The sequence below is a fragment of the Ammospiza nelsoni genome, chromosome 5, assembly GCF_027579445.1.
Source record: "Ammospiza nelsoni isolate bAmmNel1 chromosome 5, bAmmNel1.pri, whole genome shotgun sequence".
NCBI lineage: Eukaryota > Metazoa > Chordata > Aves > Passeriformes > Passerellidae > Ammospiza > Ammospiza nelsoni.
Window position 1 is genome coordinate 13,175,371 of NC_080637.1, and position 26,095 is coordinate 13,201,465.

A 26,095-nucleotide genomic window follows, 5' to 3' on the forward strand; every position below is an offset into this window, starting at 1 on the left:
TGACCCAGGGACCTTGCAGGATCAGACCTCTCAGCCCTGCCAGATGTAGGTTTACATCCATGCTGCAAACTACCCAGCCAACAATAAATTCAGATTTCTGCTATGCATGGCTAAGGACTTCCCTAACACAGTGGGAACACCACCTTTGTTCAAGGGGTGCTAATGGCAAAGAGGAGAATTATGACTTAAACAGGAAATTACAGGTTTCATTTCCAAAACTGTTCAGTGCTGATCTAACTCTGTTACCACCGAAGCCAGGGCTGAACCTTCCATGGATTTCAAGATAGACAAGCATTCACTGCCTTAGAAAAATATTCCTTTAATTTCACTTAAATGAGAGTCAGCATTTGTAATAGTATTTGTATTTCTGCAGAGTTATTTGTCAGGTCTTCTTCAACAATGGCAAACATGAACAAAAAACCCAATACAAAACCATGGAAAAAGTCACCCACAGGAAAATGAATGACTGGTTAGAAATTGACCTCAAAACTCACAATGGAGGGTCATATTTCATAAAAAATACATTCACAGTCACTCTGCAAGTTGGGACGAAAAATTCAACCAACATTTCTTGAATAGCAGGAAAACAAAATAATTCAAGAAAAAAAGGGAGTAAGCAAGAGTGAAACAGAGAAGATGTACAGGCAGCTCAAACAAACTTTAGCTGCTTCTTTATCCAAAAAAGAAATCATTTTTAGAAAAAAGTTAAAGGTTGTATAAACCCCATAGCTGACAGATTTCCTCGAGGTATATACAACTGTTGTATATTCAATAAATACACTCTCACAATTTAGCTATCAACCATCAAAACTATTATTTCCCAATTTACTGTTACATGTTTAGAAGAAGACATAGCCAGAAATAAAAATGTCTTGACATTGTCATCACAGGTAATAAATAATGTATCCTGACAGTATAGGCAAAATGTGCATTATGTAGGTAAGGGGAAATATCAAATTCACAGGCAAATCAATCCACAGGTACTGTGCTCACCATCAGCAACTTATGTAGTCAAAGTCAGCTGTTCATTGTTATTTTTTACAAAAGTCAAAAAAATTGATTATATGGGGCACTTACCTGCTGCTTCCCAGTATAGATTGAAAGGGAATAATACTCAGAAAACTTGTTTTGACAACAGTGAACACAGAAACATGTCTCTGAAATGATTCACTTATTGAATTAGGGAACTAACTGTCTGCCTTTTTTTCTTGAAAATGTCAAACTTGAAACATTTTCTACTTATGACAGCATTCTCAGTGTATTTTCTCTCTCAAATCTGGTCTATAAAATTCTGGGACAAATAATTAGAAATTACTTGAAGGTAAAAGTTAGTAATATATATGCTAATGATTGAAGATAAGCTATTTTGTTAGAACTTTATTTGGTGCTAAAACATTAAATGATAACTTATGTCTGTAAAACAAATTACCAAAAAAACCCTCTTGGTCATTCTTGGTTCATCGGAAGTTCAGAGTGTTAAAAATTAGGAACAGTAAATATTTGAGTATAGCTACACTCAAATGCTTGCATTTTGTATTGATTCTTACAATATGAATAATATATTTGTGTGATGTTCTAACTCATATTAAATGCAATAATCACAAGACTGTGTCACTGCAAATGGGCTATATACTTAAAGGATCAATTATATGATTAATTAGAAGAATTAATTTCTTTTAAATGCTAAACTTCCTCATGCTTTGAAAATAAGAAGTCCCAATATGCACAGAAATGCTTCAGCCAGGAAGAACTCAATATTCTCACTTCAAATTACAGTGTACACCCGTCAGTGTAGTCTGACTGTTTTAGTCAGTCAGTGTGAGCAGGCTGGGGGGTTCCACTATCTCCAGAGTGAGTGTCTGCCCATGGCTCTGTGCCCATACGTACATGAAGTTGACACAGCCCGTCCCTGCAGGTGGAGCGATCCATACAAAGCTGAGGTTGGTGGTTGGGAGATGGCTCACATGGGATGCAACCACGCTGCACATGAACTGGTTTCCAAACTGGTGGTCAGACATAATTCCTGGGAGAAAGAGACAGAGGAAGGAAACAGTAACAAGTGTTAATGGCTCATTGCAAGGCGCTAACAGACCGAGAAATGCGTCTGCCATGTGTTTCATCATGGCAACACGGAATGAAAAAACCCCAGGGGCGTGCCATCAAATAATTAGAATTAATGCCAATGAAAATACTGGAGCTGGCCTTTGCCTGAGCCAAGGCTGACTTTGCATTTACTGCAAGGCTCCGTGTATTTTCTGCTATTAGTCTTCATGAGGCCAATGCCAGAGGAAGTATTTGCATTTTGGAAGGAGGAACTGGATCACAGCTACTGTAAATCAGTTATTCCATTACATCATTTACACTCATTACAGATCTAAAAGACAATAATACCTGAAGCAAAAAAAAAAAAAAAGTTCTATTTTAGTCAGAAAAATGAAGCTCTTAGAGAAAGATATTATCTATTGAAAGACATCTATTTGGGACAACCAGATGAACCCTGGAATCACAAACTCTTCTGATCTGAAGTAAAAGCAACAACCTTCCACAGTTCTACCAGTACATGTTCTTTTGATTTTTCTTTTACTTCTTTCTCATATGTGCTTTTAATACATGAATGAATGCAAATGTCATCTATTAATCTCTCCCTCTGGAATTCACTGCAGTTCAACATTAAACGAAAGAACTGTATTTTTAATGTAAAAAATGTCTGACAGCAATCTTTCTCCCCTTGGAGCCCTTTCGTAGTTTCCTACAAAGTCGTACAACTTGGTTGTTTGTTTGACACCCTTTGGCTTAAAGGAAGGCAATCTTATCAGAATGGATCACTGCACCTTTTCTCCTCCTACATGAAAGAGTAAATGATAAAACTATTCTTTTAAACACAGTTATCAGAAGAAAATGCCTTGTTCCAAGTTACTTCAAATATTGAACCTTCATTTCAGAAAACAGTGACATGGGCTGAAATATTGCAAATAGGATCAGAAGGAAAAGGCAATGGGAGCAGGCACTACTGGGCTCAAAAAGGTCAGTCAGCTATTTGGTGATTGCATCTCAAAGTTTATAGTGGCTGGTATTTCCCGAATTTGCTTGTTGCAATTCAAACAATAATAGAGAAATAAAGCCTGTGTCTTGTCGTAGTGTACACCACAGCACACACCACAGCTGAGACAGGCACAGTACTCAGAGCATCAACACACAATTTCAGAAAGCTTCAACCCATACAGAGTAACACCATATCACTTCAGAAGGCTTCAGGTGTCTGCCCATACAGAGCAACATCACTTCAGAAGACTGTCCTTCTATCATCACTTCAAGCATCTGCCCTTCTTGCTCTTTAGCCCAACCTTTCATACCCCTCATGTTGATGCCCTGCCCCTGTGTGCCCTCTGTTCCCTTTGGTGTCGGTCAGTGCCCCTGGGCACTCCCTGGCTCATTGCTGTCAGTGCTGCTCACCTGCTGCTCACAGCTGTGCCCACTGGGGATGGGGCTCAGCCACAGCCCCATCCCAATCACCACAAACTGTGTGCCTTCAATCTCTGAGTATCAGAATCCTTTATTACTGGGTTTTTGGGAATTCTCCTGTAATCTGAATACAGCAATTTTTTGTAAGTCCCCACAGATCCAGATGGGGAAGGAGTTTGCAAGTGAGAGTTTTACATCAAGGAGGGGATAAATCCTTCCTAATTCAAGCACACTGCTCCACTGGGTACCCCCAGGGATTGGATGCCAGCGGTACCTTGCATGGAGTGGGGGCTGTCTCAAAAGCAAAACATTTCACATTTTACAGACAAAAGGCAATGTCTGAAATCCTGGTCAGGTACTGGTGAGGATGACAGACTATAGCTCAAGGTTATGGATGTTATTTATCCTCAGGGCTATGAAATTCTAAACCAGCTTCAGTTTTTGGGCGGGAGAAATGAGCCACAGTGAATTTAAGGGATCCATCCCAGGAGTGACAGCAGGCAGCAGGTGATGGTAGTGATGCCTGTGTCTTTTGCAAACAACCACAACCTCCTCATTCAGTGTTTTTCAGTTCCCCACTGAAAATCCACATGAGATTTTCTGTCATTCACATAGTCACAGCTCAAATCTCCAAATGAAGCTGCAGCTCATTGTGTCAGGGTAGTCACAGAGAAGGCTCAAGCTCCCCTGAATGGAGCCTCTTTTCTGGAGATCAATAGTAGGGAAATCCAGAGAGATGGTATTTTACTGACTCTTCTTTATTGCAAGAGACTAGGTGCAGATGAGGTCTGGCCACTTCTTGCCATGCTGTATTGCTTTATTTGCCTCTCTTGGCTAACTGGGAGGGGTGGCAGTAACATCCTCAAGGAATCCCTCTTGCCTGGTGCCCAGGCTCACTGCCCTGCTCTCACTGCTGAAGTCCTGCAGCAGAGCTCTGCTGGGACAAGTGTGTCCAAAAATATGCCCAGAGAGATCCCTCACAGAGCAAATGCCATTTGGGCAACTGCCTTGCTTTGCCCAGGGTGCCAGGTGGTAACTCTGATTTGTTCCCAAAGCCTGTCCCTCTCTCTGAAGCTGTGCTAAAGCCAGTGGCTCCAGCACAGTGGGCTGGGTCTGGGGGCTGCTGCAGCTCTCATCTCTCACCATCCCTGGCTGTGCAGTGGGAACAGCCAGCCTCAGACTATCAGGGTAATTAAATAACAGATGCTGTCAGGGGAGAAGCAGGAACAGCCCTGCAGTTTGAAGAAATTCCCCTTTCTCCAGAGCCAGGCAAATGCAAGGGAGGACAAAGGCTGCCCTAACACATCCCCCAGCCAGGGGACAGGCAGAGCAGCTTGGGGAATGTGACTGCTTCCCTCCTTGGCAGCAACTTGTGAGTTAATGAATTCCCTAGGTTTCAGGCAGTATACTGCAACAATGTGCCTAATACATCAAACGCATACAACATCTGTGGAGAATTTCTTTTTCCTTTGATTTACAGTTTAAAAAAAGAACAATTTTGCAGTTACTAGAATAAATTCTAAACAAGGAAAAAAACCCAAGTAATTAAATTTTTTTTCAGAAAAAAAGTCAATGAATAGTACAGCAATCATTCAAATCCCAATTTTATAATTTTATTACCATGTTATCTTTATATTTTATTAATAATTCATTGCTATATTATTGCAATAAAAACAACCCTCCTCATCTGCTGGACCTTTACTGAGTACATCAACTCCATTTAGGAGTTCAGAGCCTTCAGAACATTTAACAACAATTAAATAATGAAACTTCAGTGAATGACAGCAATATTAAAAAACTTTTTGATGCTTAAATTCCAAGGTTTGCCATTGAAGGTTGAACATAAAAAGGATAAAAATGCAAAAAACACTGGACAATTAAATTGATACTAAGAACTTGTTAAATTAAGGGCAAAGAATATTATTCCACCTTTTTCTTTCAGTCTTTTTGCGGTTCCTTATTATGGAAGGCAACTCCACCCCTCTCCTCCAGCCCCTCTCCAAACTGGTAAGCTGCTTCTCAGGCTGCATGTTTGCCCCATAGCAAATCAAAGTACAAAAGTGAAAAAACATTCTGCTACAAAAAATTTAAATGATTATGCGACAAGCCTGATAATATAGCAGCTCTAAGAACAAAAGTGGATCCTTTATGTACCTCTGACAGCTTCAGAGTGGCTCAGGTCAATATTGTGTGTAGGTATCTCCCTCACACCCTGGTGACCAGTGCCACTATGTACATTCAAGTCTAGTCTCACAAAGTCTCACAAGTCGCACAAAACTAAAAATCTTTAGGTGAAATTTTAAGATCATCCTGTATAAGTCTATAAACACTTCAGAAAAACTCAAGTGTTTCCATGTGACTTAATGAGTACTGAAATGCTCAGAGTTTTGTGAGAGGTACCCATCCACAGCTCTAAAACATGCTGCATGCAAAAAGGCTGTGAGCATCTCTCTGAACTCCTTCTGCCTTGGCTTTTACAGTGTGCACTCTCATAATCACCTGCTGCAGACTTCTTTCTAGATTCTCCATCCCCTAAAATTTCCGAGGCTTTAGGAATCTCAGTATGATCAGAATAACCATTACAACCATTCAAATCCCAGACAAGCTTTGTACCTGCCAACAGCACTGCCAGGACAGAAATTACACATTCTCAGTCCTTCTCAAGAGGGAACTCAGCAGCTGTTTTTATTGTGTAAACTTTAAACAAAATGTGTTTAGCTCTCTTCAATACACTATCTATAGTCAATGAAAGAACTTCTATTTGAAGAGGTAGATTTCAAGGGATAAAATTAATACAAGAAATGCAGGGATAGAGAAAAATATTGGAAGGACAAGCTTAGGTAAAGTCAGGTGATAAATACATAACTTCAATCTTTAAATGTTTAAAAGTATTTAATTGATAATTAGAACCCCTAGTAGGGCTGTGACAGCTAATGCAGGGAAATATTTTGTTTCTTTTATAAGATGGCACACACAAAGGTGTGTGAGATGGGAAAATGGTGGTCCACAAATGCCCAAATTCAGGTGCTGATCCTGAACTCATTATTACATTCACCTTGTTGGGTAACTTCTCCAAAAGGGAGAACACAGATGATAGCAGCCATTCTCCCATTTGGGCCCCTGGAAGACAAAAATGATCTTGTCTAGTGACAGAGCGCGGGAAGCATCTAATGCAATCTAATTTTCCCAGATAAATGCAGGAAAGAGTCACATCTTTCTCTGCTTTGCAAGTCTGAGACGCATGGGCCTGCAGTAGCTCTGACTTTCACCCTGTGTTATGTGACTACATAATGTTCTGTATTACAGCATGACATATTCTCTTTAGAAAACAGTTTTCTAAACCAGAACTTCATACAAGGAGCTCATGTGCATGTCAAGGTCCTTGGTAAACCCTTCCTTATAGCTAAGGCTCAACTTTCATCTTATAAAAGAAACAGAATTTCCAGTGATGAACCAGATGACAGCTAGAGACCACTTCCTATTTACTACATGATTTGAGTATGATATTGAACAAGAGAGTGAATGTTAAATGCAGGTGTAAAATGAATTTAAATTTTGGCTTTGCTGCTTCTAAACTGATTATCTGCTTCATGCTTCCATTTTCACAGAAATGTGTAAGTGAGAGCAAAATGCCATACATAAAATATTGATGAAATTCCAAGAAGAAAAAGCTCCAAGTAACAAAATAACTCTGGCATCTTTGAGAAAGCAATAATTCCTGATTAGGAGATAATAAATTTGAGTCAGAAACTGACATTTTCAAATTAGATTTTGCGTTTTACAAAAATAAAGTACCTAACCCTAGGAACCATCTCTTCCCTTGGGAAGCAGAGCTGGGGGCTCTGTTCTCCATCCAGGCTCTAGCATCTCAAAGGATGATCCACAAACCCACAAGGTAAGCACAGTTCTGTCTGGTGTAAAAAAGCAAAAATTATGCAAAAGTGACTATGCCTGAAAACACCTCCTGTGCTGAATCTCATGCACAAGTGGCCAAACCAGGGCTTGCTACTTGTTTTCCCCATGCAGCACCAGGGACTTTTTCTGAGGGGGATGATTAATTTTTTCAAAATGGAAAAGATGATTGTAGCCTTTTTTTAATATTTTCAATTAAAGTAATCACTTTGGCAGGGAGCTTATGCCCACAGTCTCCACTTTCCAGAATCACATCCTCTCTAAGAAACTGAGGATCAGTTATAGAGGTGCCCCCCTGTGACACTCCCGTCACATGGAAGAGCACACCACTGAGATCCAGGAGTGCTGGGACAAGTGACAACTTTGTGCCATTAACAAGGAGCCTGGTTCCTCAGCAAAACCCCTGTAGAACAGGGCTCCAGGACTGTGCAGAACCAAGGTCCTCTGCAGGTTCAGGGGAAGCCATGTTATTTGATGTTATCCATGTTATCCACATTATCTGAGGTGCAGCACAGGCCCCAGCACAGCTGCACTGGTGCCTGCCACGACCTGAACTCACAGAAAGCCAAGTGGAGACCTTAAGGAACAATTTAGGATAAAATCTGAATGTATACAGACATGATGTGCTATTTACAGCAGCTAAAGCTGCAGCTTTCAGACCACACTTTCAGAGGTAGGAACTTCCCTTTGTCCTGCATATCTTCAAATGTTTTAAAGGACCTTTTTGAGACTCACCTGTAAATATATGTAAAACTGAAATTTATGTTTTCACTGAATGCTACAGAGAGTGAAATAATGCCATAGTTTCAGTTATTGGAAGAATATTTGAACAACATCATTAAACAGTTATGAACCCCTCTCCGAACCCTGCAATGTAGTCTTAAAATTTTAGCAATAGTGATGGGAAGAAAATCAAATTGCTCCCTGGATTTTGGCAGGTTTTGTCTTTAAAAAAAAAATCCCACCAAAATGTTTAAGGAAAACATTAATAATCCATGTTAAAAAGGACCATTGGGGGTAAAGAAATATCTGGAGCTGATAACTATAATTTCTAAAGAATGAACACAAATGTACAGTTGTGAGCTCATGCAGTTTTTACCCAAGCAAGTAGCCAGCTAAATGTTTCTAAATTACATATGTAAGTTCCTTTCAACTGGAGTAAAAGTGCAGAATGTGGCCCTAAGTGAACTGCACCCACCCAGCTGAAATTCGCTGTTGCCAATTGATTTTTGGGGGAGATTTCATTCTGCTTCACAGGAAAAAACACATCTCATTTGACAGAGTGTAGCAGACTGCTAAAGCACTTGGTAGCCTTGTGATCAATTAAGGGTCAGGATGGTTTGATAAATTATTAAAGAGTATGAAGAAAGAAAAGACCAGCAACCAACAGACACATTCTCCCACCCAGCAATATGTTATTTTTATCTTTCTTGAAGTCAGGTGTTTGCTTCATTATTATTATTATTGCTACTGATTCACTATTAAATAATAAATTTTTTCACTATCTGCAATGCTGGGGGGAAAATACCATTTACATGTTAATCAGAACACTAGGAAAAAAACCAGATATGTGTAAAACAGCCTAATAAAGTCTGTCTCTAAAATCCATAATTCCTTCTGTGGTCAGGAGAAAACCAGAGCCTGAGTACAGCAACCTGATTCTTCAGAGGGTACCACAGTGCTGATGTGACTCACACTTGAGATAATAATAGTGGGTTTTATAACCTTTTTTCCCCCATACATGAAATGTAAATATATTTTCTTCATAGTTCTGAAAACAATAATTTATTGCAAATTCACATTTTAATTACATTCACAAACTGGGATTCAGGGAAACAGTTCAGAATAGAGCTTTTAGGTGCTTACAGGAGAAGTGCTTTATATCCACATTTGTGAATATTTTCTGCAAACCATCTACTAGAAACAGAGATTTGCAGGAATGAACAACTAATGAACAGATTTTTGAAAATTTGGTCTGAAAGGGAGGATATTTTTTGCTTAATCTCACTTTTAATGTTCTTCTTTAATGGGATTGTTAATCAAAACTTTTGAGCACTTTCTGTTAGAACTCATTTAGGGTTATAATTTAATCTCAGGGATTTATAAGTACTGGTCTCATTAAACCTAACAGGACCTATACATATGGAAATTGTGGAGAATGGTGAGAATTGTGGAAATGTGGAATTGTGAAGAATATCGCCTCACTGAGTGAGTCCCTTGTGTAATGTGTGATTTGGCTGCACGACTCAGGGGAATGGGTTGGTGAGGCCCTGGTCTGCAGCCTCTTGGTGGTTTCAGGCCATTGTCAGGAGGATGAGAAGACAATTTACTGCTGAGATCTAAGTGCTCCACAGAGAGCAGCACAGCACTAAGTGCTCCAAGGCAAGTAGATTTAGTAACAGTAAACAGGGACCAGCAGTAATATAAATAGAAAATGCTAATAAGTTACTGTGTTGCTGAAATATAGAAGAAGAAAAAAATCTATTTCCAAAAGCTTGAGCCAAAATCTATTTTAAATGTTTTCCTAATAGTCCCAGCATGTTTTATAATAAGCAACTTATATATATTTCTTTATAGACCTGTTAGGCTGATACCTTCATTCTGTACTTTTCACAGTTTCTATTTTAGCAACAAAATCTAGTTTATTTAGCACCAAATTCCAGTTTATTCTGTTGAAGGAAAGCAACTGTCCCTGGTTTGCATCCACTTTTATTTTAAATTGTTACTGACTGGTGCCTCATCCACATGAGCAGCTCTCATACAACTTCCAAAAAATATAGCTTTGTTCTGAATCTTTCCACTTTGCAAACATAAATCTTTGTCTCATGAGCCAAACATGAGACACTCTGCTTGATAGGGCTTATACCAGGGACAAATGTGACAAAGGGACAGCTTGTTATCTCACCAGACATCTGCTCCCACCAGACTCATTGTCAGAGCCAGCAGTAACCACATCCTTCTCCTTACAGCAGCAACAATTCACCAAAGCAGCACTGGAGCCCCTGGAATTGCCCTGAATTTGCTTTAGTAGAGGTGAAACTGTGAACCAGCAGCCTTAAATGGCAACACCATCCTGACCCACTCATTTAAACAGAGCCGTGACCCAAGCAAACCTCCCTGCTGACCAGAGCAAGGGACATCAAATGAAACATTGCTGAGCAATAACTAGAAATTCACTGCACAGGTCACTAAAAATGTAACTGCCCAGCACTCATCTATAAACACAGACATCCTGATTGGATCTATAATGCACCTAGAAAGCACCAAGTCGGGTTCTTAAAATAAGATAATAGATAGTCTTCATCCCAGACTCAGCTGAGCTGGTCTGAGTGGTTTGCAGTGACAGCATCCTCTCTTGTCTATGTGGTTGCTGGTAACACTTCCTGGTATCTTGTTTGCTCTTCTATAGCCTAGCATGACTAATTAGAATAATGGCTTTACCTACAAAAGCCTAAATCTCTCTTTAATTTATTCGAAATGAAGTTAATGGTTTCTGGCAGCAGTCTGCCTTGTAAGGCATTTCCTCTGTTTTGATCCTTCGCCCGCAGCCGTGTTTTGTGTTTGCCCTCATTGCTGTCACTGCCTCAGTCACCACAGGAGCCACTCAGCACCTCCTATCCTGGTTGCACTTGCACTGTCCCTAATTACTCCTTATATCTCTGTTATCAACACTGCTGGTGAACTCTGATGCTTTAAAATTGATAGTTTCCTCCAAGGCAAATTAAGTCAGTCAAACCAATCAATAAGGACAACTACATAATGAAACCAGAGGGATTTCCATATAAATCTTTCCAGATGGAGCATTTATCATTTGCAGACGTCTCCTCCTGTTTTGGAGTGATGTTGTTATGGAAGGTATACTGTTTTATCCCCCATTTCCTTATCTCGGATGATCTGAAAGTCAACTTGAAATCATATTGTGTTGTCTGGGTCAGCTGGGATAGAGCTGGTTTTCTTCCTAGTGTTGTATTTTGGATTAAACATGAGAATAGCATTGATAACAAGCTGATTTTTCAGTTGTTGCTCAGTAGTGCTGACCCCTAAGTCAAGGACTTTCAGTGTCAGGTGTCAAGCCAAGTGTCTCATGCTGTGCCATGAGCAGGTGCACCAGAAACCAGGAGGAGCATGGCCAGGACAGCTGACCCAAATGACAAAGGGACATTCCATGCCATGGGATGTCATGCCCAGTCTGTAAACAGGAGGACTTGGCCAGAAGTTGCCAATTTCTGCTCAGGGATGGGAGGAGCATTGGTCAGCAGGTGGTGACCAATTGTATTGGCACTATTTGGTTTTCCCCTTGACTTTTATACCTCTCTCGCTTTTTCATTTTTATTAATATTACATTTTACTTTATTTCAATTATTAAACTGCTCTGATCTCAACCCATGAGTTTTACCTTTTTCTGATTCTCTTCCCCATCCCAGGGAGTGTAGAGGGTTGGAAATTGAGTGAGTGGCTCACTGCAGTTTGTTCCTCACCAGTGTCAACTGCAACATCTCCACAGAGCTGGAGACAAGAGGCACTTTCCATTCATAGGAGCAGTTCTGGAGGTACTACAGGTCTCATGATCCCCCTTGCCACAGCTGGGCTTACAGGAACCTCAGCAATACCTACATTGGGGTGACCTATGTAAGGCCTCCTACAACCCCAGGGACCCTTGCTGGGACACTGAAGTGACCTGTGACACAGCCAGTCCCATAATCTCTGGGAGACTTCTGTGACATCTGAGCCTCACAAAAGTCTCTCTGCTCTGGGAAGATGGCATGCAGGCAGGAGAGATGCATCTGTGAGGGAAAAGCCAGCTGAGGTAATGGTAGATTGTGGTTTTATCTTCATACAACCACTACACAACCACTTACACATGTGCCATTTGTACCTACATTGTCTGTAACACTGTGATCAGGAGTCAGGATGTTTGCCTTTTTCAGCAGCTGAACCCATGACACATTAGTGCTGGTTTGCTACAAATTCCTCAGAATTCATAAACATAAAAACCAGAACAGTAAAGTTGCATAATGGGCACCATGGCCATTCTTGGCCTCTGCAAAGGGGTGAAGAGAGCAGAGGAATCACTGACCAGATTGGTGGGAGAGGTAAGGGAGAAGTGGGGCTGGAAAAATGGTATTATGGATTGAATGGAGGAATTTCAAATAAAATTGTCAATCTCCAGGAGTTCTTTTTTTGAAACCATGCTGAAATTCAGTGCTGCTGGCTGAAATCCACCAGTATCTCTGTCCAGATCAAACCAGTGTGGAAGGAAGCACAGTCCTGTACACCACCTGTATGGTCCACAGATATTTGGATGTATCAGGAAAAAACCTGACTGATTTTCCTCCTCTGAGGCTGCAAATCTATTAAATTGGTAGCTTTTACAGCATTAATACAGCTATTATAGCATTGATAGCTTTTAGAAGGCATTAGGTCTGGGCTAAAGCATTCCTGGGAGGGCGAGTGTGTGCTCTGTGTGCTGGGTACCAGCAGCAGGATGTGGCAGCCCAAAAGGACAGCCTGGCTGAGCCCTCATCCCTCACCAGCACCTAGCTGACCCCAACAGGGTCATCTCAGATGCCACCAGAGACAGGGGCAATAGAGGCAGAAGTTTGGATATTCAGGTACTCAGTGAAGCTGGAGTGTGAAAATCAAACTGTTTCCCTCATACACATTGATCATGCTTTCTTTCATCATCAAAACAGAAATATGAACTGTGATTTGCAGACTTTCATGGTATTTTTGGAAAAAATTTTAAAAAGGAAAATGAAAAATTCCTTTTCTACAAACACAAAAATTTGCTGTAATTCTCTATGCATCTCTATCTAACATCTCTTTTTACAATTTACAGGACAAAACAGAAAGTCTAAAAATTGCTCCCTGTCTCTTGTAAAATGTGCAGTAATTTATTTTGCCTCCTGGTTTATCCTAAATAGTGCAATGATCCAATTCTTTGCATTTTCATAATGCCTCTCCCCTACTGGTCAGCAGTGGACCATAATGTTGAGAGTATTAAAGGGAAGGGCAGCATAGTCAGCAGGCTGAATTTCTGTCCACTGCAGGCAGAATGGCACCCATAAGAAAACTCCTCAAAAAATATATTGCAAGCTAATGAACATGAACAGCAGCAAAATATTTAAGGAAACAAAATATAAATACAAATATTTACATACCAAAATAAGCAAAAATAATCACAGCCAGCAAGCTCAGAAGGAGAGTAAATTATTTTAATAATTAATTCCCACATTACTACTTTTACTCTACTGAAAAAAAAAATCTGATATACTGCCCCCTGCTATGTGGTATATATTTAGACATATATACCATAGACAAAAATTGTAACACTACAGTTTTGTTTCTATCTGACAACACATACAGTCAGTCAAGAATCACAAGAATGCAAAGAAAGAAAGGCTGCATTTCATTCCTTTGCCTGAAACTTACTTCTAGACAAAACATCATCAATCCTCAACATGCAAAAGCACTTCCAGATCAGATATAAGACAGGAAAATAAAAGCAATCTACCAAGAACAGTAACCCCCTTATAAACCATCAGTCAGTGTTAACCAAAACTCCTGGGGAAAAATACTGCAGGAAAAAACCTGCAGTTATTGGAGTCTGTGTCCTCAGAAGAGCACTTTATGACTAAAGGGTCAATGCTGATCTCCTGCAGTCATTTCATGTTCAATAAAGCATCCTAAAATGTATTCCTGGGGGTGCTGCCATGGGCTGGCATTGGGCTGGCCCAGAGGCAGGGCTGTGTCCCCAGAATGGCACTCACTGCTCCACACCCCTGCTGCAGCTGCAGCCCCTGCTGTACTTGGTGTCCTATGCATTTATGGAAAACAAAATTAAAACAGAATAAAATATTCACCTCTGAAGCCTAATCAAGGTTCATGTAATAGCAGCCAACGTAACAACGTGCATGAAAATTAAGGGTGCTACAGAAACAGGGAGCGGAGCCCTCTACCACATGACCTACAAATCAACTCATGGTTTTGCTGAAAAAAAGAAAACTTTATCCCATCCTGTGTAAATATGAGGACACCACCAAAGTAAAGATCATGTGTAAGAAGGCCAGAGCTGCATTTTAGAATTTGGGATGGAAATGGAAAAAATATTTGGACTCCAGATGTGAGTGTGAGCAGAGCATCCCAGGTTCTCCTCCTGCATCAGATAGATGCTTGAATTTAATCTGAAACCTTGCTTGCCTCAGTGCCATGAATGAACACAGCTGAAAGCTCGCCTCTCCCAGCTGATGCCCCCCCACTGTGGCTCTAGTAGGATAAATGTTCCAAGATTTTACTGTGGATTTAAAAAGGGTTTAAAGAATATGCTAAGTCAAAGTAACACCCAAGGGACTTACACTAGAGAGCTGCAGTCCCATTAATGTATAAAGAGAAGGCTAAAAATGTAAAGATAAAACATGGCTCTGCTTTTTGACGTGCTAATCTGCCCTTAACAAGAAAAATACCTTGAAGAGCTGCAGGTCTGCTGGGAAGTTCTCCCCTTCATTATTGTTTTGCAATGAAAAAAGTGTGTGTTTCACTCAGGGAGAAATTTAACTTTACATCTCAAGGTCTCAAATATATTTTTTCTTGTTCAAGGCAGATTAGCAGTTCGGAAATGAGAAGGTTTCCTAAATTACATTAATCTCAGCCCTGCCACGCATGCTAATTGAGGTGTTTTCTTCTGCGACTTCCAGACACTTTGCAATTGTGACTTTTCTGTAACATCAGCTCTCACTGATATCAGTCCTTCTCCACATGTCCATGTTCTCTAACCTGGCACTGATTTTCTTGGATGGCATCTATTAATTTATGAATGGAGAGAGTGCTTCTGGATCCTGTCACTCATTGATAAAATAGTATACAAAAGGATATTTCTGGTAAATAAATGCTTAGCAAATCTGAAAAGATTAAGGAGTTTCCAATTGATCTACAACTATGGGTTAATATGCCAAAGAGTTTGATCTGGAAGAATGTGGCATCCTAAAGCTGACTGACAGAGCATTATTTAGTGCAGTGCCCAAATCATCCTTGAGGAAGGATATTGCATTGCTTAATCTGCTTTTTGGGTAGATTGAAGCCATGTCATACAAGTGAATCCAAAGGGCGACAGAGCATTCCATAGGGAGGCTGAAGGCAGCACCATGGTGGTCACCCAGGGGAGAAGCTCTATCTCTACAAGTTCACAAAGACATGGAGGATTGGGGAATGCCTTTGTCCTGCTCCCCCCAAAAATATTCACTGTAGAATTATTCACTGTAGAATATTTGTGATCACTAATTGTGGCTGTAATAAATTTATGTACTCCACACTTTTAACACTGCCTGCTCTTTATTTTGCAATTTATCTCAACAAATCACTGTACTTCACTTTGAAATAACTTCCATAATTAGTTTTCCACCTATTTTTCATTTAAGTGTTTTGAAAACGAGCACTGCCCAACTGGAGCTCCAGGTTGTCCTGGCAATATGTTAAAAGCTCCAGGGCTGCCAGTACTGTGCAGGTGGGTGCATTATTTTTCTGGGGTGATAGTTACAGTTTTATTATTCCTTACACAGGTGTATTCAGTGTGGTACAAAGCACAGACAGCTCTTTGGAAATGACATCTAAGCTTCAATTAGATGACCATAGAGACTTGGTGATCATGGAAAGAACAAAAACATGCAATATGATCTTCCAGCTTTTGAACGCTTCTTTTTGCCTTGTTCATTCTTAAATGGTACATGTAAGAGATCCTTTAAAATACCACATTAAGGAAATAAAACATTTTATCACACACAAACACTTCATGACATAAGCACAGATCTGCCCTACTCATATCAACAACTTATACCACCTGAACTACCTATCTTAAAATAGTTAAGTTTGGTTATGCTGAAGTCACTTTTCTGAATAATTACACTCCTGTGAGCAGCTCCAAATTAGCTTTCAGCTAATTTCAGTTTACATCAGCTACTGATAGGAACATATTAAATTGTAAAACGTACATAAAAACTGAGTAAACACTTGAGCCCTGATAACTCCCACAAGAAGGGTCCAGACCACTTGAACTTTAAATGCATAATGAGGCAGTCCTCACACAGCAAATGGTTACAGTCCTGTTATAAACAACATGGAGAGATGGGTGCTTGGGATGGGCTCCACAGAAAGCTACCTATAACTTATGTCCCATTCAGTTTTCAGGAATTCCTTGATAATAAGGATTACAGAGAGCAAAAACGTAATATATGCAACAAAAAGATTGTGATCCCCATGGTCAGCCCTCCAATACAACTATTTCCAAAAAAATGAAGGAAAGAAATCTTTTTCTTGCTAGCAGGCAGCTTTTATTGTACTAGCAAAGAAAGGACTCTTGATGGAGATAACAGCTGTGAGCTGAAACAAATTCCCAATATTCACTGCAGATGTAGCAATCAGAATTTTAAATCTTTTTATACCTAATTCTACTCACTCTGTGCAATTTTCAATGACATGTAATATGTGGATTAGTTCAGGAGAAACATGCCATTAGGGATATCTATCTCAGTAAATTTAATTTACTTTCAAAGTGGGAAAAAAGAGAAGATTTGCTGGAAAATGGAGAAGAACATTAATAACAGAAAGGCTGAATTGAAGAGAGGCCATGATAGATCTCTGAATAGTAGTGGGTGAGGCAGGTTGGTTTTGGTGCTCTCTGGTGTGCTTTGAAATCATGAAGGTAATAAAAAGATGCTATATTAGTACAGAAAATTTGAAAATAACCTTTAATACAAATCTTTGCTGCTGAAGGGATCATTTTAATGTGATGTTTTATTCATAAAAAATGAATGTGTGGCTACATTCAAAGCTGAGCCTGAAATGTGGCAGAGCATTTGGACAAGAAACTGACAGCTAAATGACTACATCTGTACAAGTATGGCTGTAGATATAAGTGCACTCCACACCAGTAGAGGTCTTCTTACAGGAAATATGAATCAGCTACTACAGTATCTGATATCTTTATCCTGTTAGAATTGGATCTCTGCTGGAGAATATACCAGTTTGATCACAGCTTCCTTCCTGGAGCTCCTGTTGTTCCGTCAGTACTTATTTTCTGTGCATAAAATACCTCTTAAAATCCAGTGTACCATAGAAAATCTTATTTTAGAACTTCTGAGCCTTCTGTCTGGAGGATATTTCCTGAAGGAAAGCCTTTCTTTGGTCAGATGGTCTAAGCAGGAACAGCAGTACTTTTGCTTTGAGGCTTATGCTTTTCCCATGGAGCTTCACTGAGCTCTGATGTGCATGGTCATGCAGCTCTCCCTTATAACCACTCAAAGAAAGAACATCCTATTCTTCACTCCTTTCTGAAGGGCCACCAATGATTGTGCTACATTCAATTAAAAAATGCAGCTATGCCACACATTGCAGTACATTCCAGGAGTGTTGTCTGTGAGTTGAAGGCTGACTTACAAACTTTTTATGCACTTTGTAAAAACTCAAACCAAACTCAACATCTGAGTTCTTGGGTTAATTTTTCCCACTTTGATTTAAATAGCTTCATTTGAACAGGTGATTGCTCTGGTCTCATGCTTACTTCTCCCTCACTCCCATTGCTCCAGCAAACATCCTCCCCTCAACCTCTCCACCATCCCATTCTTTCTACTCTGCTTCCACACTGTCTGCAGACCCCAAATGTCCCTGTCCTCAAGCGGCTCTCAAATGACAGTCCCCATGACAGGGCTGAAGAACAGAGCTATCTTCAACTTCTTTCTTGAGGAAAAGGGGAGATAAGTAAATATCAAACAGCTAATTCCAAGGCAAACCTTCAGTGTTCACAAAATCCAGCATGTATTGGTCAGAGTTTTTCTGTCATCAATTTTCTCATAAAATCCAAAACTTATGTACAAATCTTTCAAATCCTCAGGTGACTTCTGGAAATAAAATTACCCACAAAGAATGAAAAATGTAATTTCATAACAACATGCCATCAACAAAAGAGCACCTTTGCCTGTGTTGTCCAGCCATTTGGCTGAAATCTGCAGAATTCCAGTTTGGCTCATGACAATTGTTGATTCTCTTTGTGTCATCCCCATTATTTGAAGGGCTTGTTGCTTCCAGTGTCATCTAAACATAACTGGCCTATGTTGTAATTAAACTTTCATCAAGTTTTTAATGGGATCTCAGAGGAAAACAGTATTTGACTAACATGTATTATTCTGCATGTATTAATCAAGTGAATTCTTGTTTAACTGATGGACTTTCACACAATAACTATTCTTCTCCATTGTTAATTAGAAGAGTTGAAAATAATAGAATCTGTTTTCACTGAAATAATACTTTTGTGCCCAGAATATTCTGAAACTTTTATTTTAATGTTTAACTTTGATTCATTTCGTTCCAAAATTCCATTTTTAGTCTTTCCTGAGGCACTTCAATTAAAAATACAATATCCCTATATTCAAAAGTGGTCCCAAACAATAACAAAACAAAATTCATGGCATTAAGCATTTGAATCCCTTAGGCCAGCTGTCCCTTATAAATCATCACTAAATAGCACTTTCATTACTAGTGTCATGAAATGTTAGTCAGGATTTTCATCAGAAATCTGGAAGATCTGAAATCACCAAGTGTGACAGCTTTTTATGATTTAAGCATTGGCCAGGTGGGAAGAAATTTTCAGTCAGGTTAGGCACATGGAACATGGTAAACAGATTATTTGGTAAACAGATTATTTGGTAAACCAAGCCAACCTTAAAAACAGCAAAACAATCTCCCATCCACCCCTTTCCCACAGTCCTGTTGGAACAAGGAAACTTGCAAGAGCAAGGACCTGCAGGAGGAAGAGACTTCACCTAAGGCTGGCGTTCCCATGCAGAACAACCTCCCTGCCCTGCAGTTCTGAAGAGGAAGGACCCATCACATCAGGACTGATGCTGGAACTGAGCAGGGCAGCCCCTTCTGCTCCCTGTGCAACAAGCAGAGCCAGTAAGAAAAGGTGGTGGGTGACACCAGCAGGCAACTCTGCTCTGAGAGACAGAAGCACCCTGTGCCAACCTGACACACTCTCTGTGCCTGTGGTGAACCAAGAGATGGTTACAGGACTGCTGCCACAGCCTTGGTCCTCACCAGCAAGTGCTCCAGCCGCACATCCCAAGTGCAGAAGGCAAAGGCAGGAATTGGCAGAACAAAGATCCACCTGCTGCAGGAGAAAGTCAGGTGAGAGACCCTCTAGGGAACCTGAAAGTGCACAATCTATGGGACCTGATGAAATGCATCCAGGGTCCCAAGGAAACTCGACGATGCAGTTGCTCATGAATTCAACGAGATCAAGTGCAAGATCCTGCACCTGCATTGGAACAATTCCAAGCACAAACACAGGCTGGGCAGAGAGTGCATTGAAAGCAGCCCTGGGCAGAAAGACTTGGGGGTGCTGCTGGATGAGAGGCTGAGCATGACCCAGCCATGTGCACGGACAGCCCAGAAAGCCAAATATATCCTGGGCTACACCAACAGGAATGTGGGCAGCAGGGCAGGGGAGGGGATCCTGCCCCTCTGCTCCACTCTGGTGAGACCCCACTTGCAGAGCTGCATCCACATCTGGGCTCACAGCAAAAGAACAACATGAACCTGCTGGAGAGAGTCCAGAGGAGTGCCACAAAAATGATTAATTACAGCCATGAAACACAATTAGGATTGTTCAGCCTTTACAGTGGCCCTCCAAAACCTCACAGGGGCCTACAGAGATGGAGAGGAATTTTTTCACAAGGGCCTGTAGTGGTGGGACAAGGGGGAATGGCATCAAACAGAAAGAGAGTAGGTTTTTATTAGATATTAGGAAGAAATTCTTTGCTGTGAGGTGGTGAGGCACTAAAAGGGCTTGTCCAGAGAAGCTGTGGCTGTCCCATCCCTCGAAGAGTTCAAGGCCATGGATGGACTTTGAACAACCTGGTCTGGTGGAAGGTCTCCCTGCCCAAGGCAGGGGTTTGGAACCAGCTGTTCATTAAGGTTTCTTCCAATCCAAATCATTCTATGATTCTATGAACTGAGGCTACAAGAACACAAATTGCTGGGGTTCCCAATTTTAGAAGGAAGTTAAAGATTGCCAAAGTCTGGGAAAAAAGCTAATCTGTCTTATTCCTTCTGCTTAGATATAAAAATTTTTCCTTACACCAAAAAGTCAGTGTTCAATATCTATAGGTTATAAATTATTTATCAAATTTTAAAAGTGATTTGATTTCAGTGGATAAGTTACCCTAACATAAAGAAAATACCCCCTAATAAAGGACTTTAAGATACACTGCTAAAGACACAGCAAGAAACAGCTCCTGGAGGTTCAAAGGAGAAACATTAAAATTAGAAATTAGGCACATTTTTAAACAGAGTATGATTAATGAATGGGAAAAGAAGTACACAAAGTGGATTCTTTACTTCTTGTGGAACATCTAAGGTCATGCACTTTAGATAATAACAAGAATACGTTCAGCTATAAGCTAGAAATTACTGAGGAGGAGAAAGCTCTGTTCACATTAGTCAACCACTGTTTGAAAATAAGCTACCAGTGTGAAAAAAGACAAACACTGCCCTAGAATTCATCAGCTAAATTATTTCTAGTAACGATGGGGGAAGTATTAGTACGGGGCTGGTAAAGTACTGCTAAGACATCACTTCAATTATTGTGTGCAATTATGAACGCTTGTGCTCAAAAAAGATTAACTTAGGCTGGAGCAGCTGCAGAGAAGGACTGCTAGGATGATGAGAAGAATGTAAAATATGTCACAAAAGGAGGCAGAAAGAGCTTGTTTAGAGAGAGGATGACTGCTATCACTAAATATCACAGGGCTGCAAAGGAGCTGTTTAAGCCAAAAGACAACCATGGTATAAGAACAAAGGGTTGAAACTGGACTTGAATAAATTTACTCTAATTTAGATCCTTTTTAATTACTAGGCAAATGAAGCATTGAAACAATTTTGCAATAGGAATTTAGGAGATAAATGACTATAACCAGCTTTAAGATGGAGCTTAAATCCACACACATTAAAGCTACAGCAGCATTGTCACAGCTCCTGCAGCTCCAGGGCCCAGAGCCAAAGTGAAAGGTTCTCTCCTGGGGATGGCTCCCTGGCACCACAGGGATCATGTGCCAAAATGGCCAAACCACCCCAAAATGCAGGGCCTGATGAAACCAACATCATGCTTAAATTGTGACCAAGCCCTGGGGTTATCTTAATAACTTGCCTTCTCTTAAAAACCAGAAAATTTTATCTACCTACAAGCAGCCCTGTTTCCAGGTTTTCTGTTAATGTCAGGAATCTACTTTTAAAAACTAATCACTCATTTATTTTTCCCAAAGCAAAGCTCAAATTACACTGAAAATGCCATAGTTAGGCAGACATGTACCAAGGTTCATATACAAAAAGACAGTATTTAGATCCTGCTGACAAAAATAAGAATTGCCTGGATAAAAAAGGATTTTCACTGTTTCTCTTGTACTTTATGCGAGTAGGAAGCATTGTTTCAGCCACAGTCAGGTTAGCATTGACTAACAGTGGTTCAGCTTAATGTTGTCTGCCTTGTTTAAATAACTCCTGCTTAAAGTACCCTTCTTGTTGCATGTGGAGTGATGAAATAGTGCTTTAAGAGCAATATAGCTGTGCTATGGTCATACATTGTTTTCCAAACTCCTTCTGTTTATAATAAAAGGTCATTTCATTGCACTGGTTTCCTGAAACCCTTCAGATTTATTATTTGTCTTCAGGGCATAGAAATAGAAAATCTTATGAAGACTCTAAGCTATTTCCGCTGCTATTAGAATAATTTTTAAACTACTTATATCTTCCTACTGCTTCTTGAATGCCTATTCTAATTAGATTGACAACTTCTTACTTTGTTATTCTGAAATCTGTATGACTGCATTAAAAAAAAAAAACAACCAAACACCTCAAGAAACAAACTGCAAATAAGATGGATGGGGATTTAAAGTGCAAGTTTCCTCATGTTTAGAATTATTACTAAGTTGAATGAATTCAGTTTTAATTTAATAACAATAATATAATTCAATATATTAATAAGAATAATTATTATTATTCACATGAGCAACATTTCTTGTTCATGTGGTTTATGTAACCCAGAAAAGCATATCTGCAATTATTTCCACTGAAAATATCCACTTGACTATATCCCGTTTTTAAATGCTCCTGAGTTCATGTTTTTTTCCTCTGGTGCAAGTACTTGTACTTCTACAAATAAAGTAGTAGGAATATGATGTATTTTCCTTTCTTAGTAAAACAAGGAGGAATATTTCTTCAATTAAAAAAGACAATGAAAATAAACACAAAACAGGACCTCTACTATATTTTATTAGACTATGATTCAAGAAAGTGAGCACTACTTGAGCGAGTTGTAAACATCTTTTCATATTTGGGTGAAATCTTGAAAATTATTGGTGTTGCTTTTGAAGATATTTATATTTAGTTTATAATAAAAGATCTAGTATAAGCCCAGGAGACTCAAAATAAAGCGTGCCACAAGATTACAATTGGTAGTGCTGAAGAACCAAGACCCTCTCATAACTGGTCAGCAGATGCCTCTGTTGGAAATTGCAAATGAATTCAGTTCAAAATTAAATGCTTTCTGAGTCATTCCCTAGAGACTGGAATTCAGCCTTTAAATACACATGAGAACCCATCAAATGCGAGTCAATAAAACAATGCATGAAAAGCCACTTGTCCTGGCGAGACGCTTCTACACCAGCTTTTTAGAAAGTACTTCAGAGGGTTTGCAACAGCACAAATTCCACAGCCAGCATAAAACCAGATCGTGTTAACAGTAACCTTTCCTCTTTTTTCTCACCCTGTGCCAATAGGCTGACATTAAATACGATTTCACTTAAATAAACTCACTTATTACATAAAAAAGAAGTAGCTCCATGTAATTTCAAAGCTGTGTTTAAAGGATACTGCACTTTAGCTATTCCCAAGGCTGAACTGAAGCTGTTTGTTAGCAAAGCCAGACAATGCCCTGAGTCTCAGAAGGAGCAGGGCCAGGGTGGGACTCGCCCCAGGCAGACAATGCGGACGTGCCTGCGCATGAGTGACGAGTCTTGGCTCCTCTCACTCCGTGGCATGGGACATGTGTCCACCCCAAACCTCCATGTGCCACCAGCCAAAGAAAATTAACCACTTGCAGGCTGACCGTACCCATCTGTGGGGAAGGGGCAGGAAGGGCTCTTATCCAGTTTGATTAGAATTTCACTTAAAGGGTAAGCACCGGGGTCCGTTCCTTCTGAGCGATTTGTGAGTTTATGCTTTGGATATTAACTAAAGTAATTAATCAGCCTCCTGTGTCAGTGCAGGCTGGGGGATGAACAGATGGAGAGCAGCCCTGCCAAGAAGCACTTGTGGGGGTGGAAGGGAGAAAAGCTGGACATGACAGCAATGTGCACTTGCAGCCCAGAAAGGCAAACACGTCCTGGGCTGCCACCCCAGCAGTGTGGGCAGCAGGGCAGGGAGGGCATTCTGCCCCTCTGCTCTGCTGAGACCCCACCTGTGGTTCTGCAGCCAGTCTGGGGTCCCTGAACAGGATGAGCATCAACCTGTTGGAGCAAGTCCCCAGGAGACACATAAATAATGATCAGAGGGTTGGAGCACTGCTCCTATGAAGCCATGCTGAGAGAATTGGTGCTGTTCAGCCTGGAGAAGAGAAGGCTCCAGGGAGTTCTGATAGAGGCCTTCCAGTACCTGAAGGGAGCCTACAGAAAGATGGAGAGAAAATATTTACAAGAGCATGTAGTGACAATACAAAGGTGAATGTCTTCAAACTTAGAGTCAGTGTAGTTTAGACATTAGGAAGCAATTCTTTACTGCTGAGAGTGGTGAGACACTAGAACAGGTTCCCCAACCCCTGTAAATGGCCATGGCCAGGTTGCATGGCGCTTTGAGCAATTAGGTCTAGTGGAAGTTGTCCCTGCCCATGGGAAGAGCAGTTGGATCTTTAGGATCTTCCAAACCAGGCCATTCAATGATGATTTTATGATCATAGATTTACCAGATGGAAGCCCTCTGCTTTGGGCCAGAGATACCAGGCCAACAACTTCTTTGTATTAAACTTGAAGTAGACAGCTTTTTTCTCATGGACTATTGCAGACTTCTAACAAACTTTATATATCTCTTATGAAAGCTTAGACCTTAAAAGCTAGATTTCTAGGGAACATCCCAATCAATTAAATTTAAAATGTTTCATATGCTATTAAATCAAAATCCTACATAGTGAAATATTCTAGTTTACAAAGTCCCTCAGTCTCCAAGAGCCAATCTGTCCCATCCCTGTGAGTTCCTTGAATCTAGAGGGTTTTTTTTGTGTAAAGTGCTCACCACAACACCCTGCAATAACTGAATATGACAGATGTCTTTCAAAGCTCCTCTGGATGAACTGCAGTGAGCATCAGAAAATTGCATCTCCACAAGTACTTTGCATTTCAATCATCCTTGGAAAGCAGGGCACCTGAAGGCAGGGCTGTATGTGAATGCCTGAGCCAGACAGCCAAGGTCCCCAAGCTACACACAGCAAAAATGAAGTCCCTAATGGAAGGATGCTCAGAAACAGGCTGAGGAGATACAACTAGGAGTAAAGCACAGAAAAAAAACCCTAAACTTTCTTTAAAAACAAAACCAAAAAAAAATCAGTAACTAAATTACTCATAAATGTTTCCAGGATAGAGAATGTTACTGGATTTTACATATCCTGCTCAGCATAACTAAGTGGAGAGCAAATAAACATTTATCTGTCCCATGCTAAGCAAAAGTCGTTTGGATTACCACATATATGTGATAAATTCTTCAGGGCAAATCTGAATTCCATACTCATGCTTTATCTTAACCCAAACTTTCATCAGAAGCTAGAATACACCTCTTTGATAGTCTCAGGGAAAATTGTAGCTAAAGCACATTCCAGTTTATTTGGTTGAGCTCTTGGCAGATTATGACTGAAGGTTTTTAAAAGAGTTCATTACATCTTTGCCCTCCTTAAGCAAAGGTTATCACAAAGCTGCCTGTTGGAGTGAATTATGACTACTGGGTGGTCACTACTGCCTGTAATATTAATTATTACATGTTCAGTGATAAATTTAAATCAGTAGATAACAAGAAGAAATCTCTACCAAGAGCTTCATTATGGTATCTAAAAATAGGAAAATTACAGTTACAGGGAGCAAATGATAAGCTTAATGTATACATGTGCTGAGCAAGCAGATGGTATATTTCAGGAGATTCACTATTCATATCAAAATTAAAAATTTAAACTTAATCCTTCTAAAAATTAAAACTTGCAAGATGAAACAGTTCTTAAAGATTTTTTTTTTAATCTAGACTTTTTTAATGTTCATATTCTTCATCTTAAGAGCTGATGCTGTCAGCATTTATTGATTCAGCCTTCTAATAACTACATCATCCTTCCAGCATGTCAGAGACTGTCAAGGTGACTATGATGGCATATGACTGGAGTATGAGTCCAGTGTCACAAAATATTTGTGTCACTAGTTTATCCAGAAACAGACATATAGCAAATGTCAGAGTGATAGAGAAGAAAAATACTGACTTTATTCATGAACTGCTATGTAAAATGTTTCATCACTTGCTGTGATGCTGCCAAAATAGCCCTGTCAAGTAATTATTTAAATAGTTTTATTTAAACAAGCTAGAGCTCAGTGAAAGTGTTTTGAACAACATCACATCTTCCCAAAACACCACAAGATATTCAACATTCAGC

At 40.0% G+C, this 26,095-nt stretch overlaps 1 protein-coding gene across 2 annotated transcripts in view; it reads right to left on the minus strand.

The window, feature by feature from the left end:
- RELN (reelin) overlaps nucleotides 1–26,095 on the minus strand; it is a 284,897-nt gene that overhangs the window by 201,168 nt on the left and 57,634 nt on the right. For both annotated transcript variants that reach the window (XM_059471986.1, XM_059471987.1), the window contains exon 3: nucleotides 1,888–2,023. In XM_059471986.1, the coding sequence (XP_059327969.1) occupies nucleotides 1,888–2,023 (136 nt within the window). The remainder of the gene's footprint in view (nucleotides 1–1,887; nucleotides 2,024–26,095) is intronic.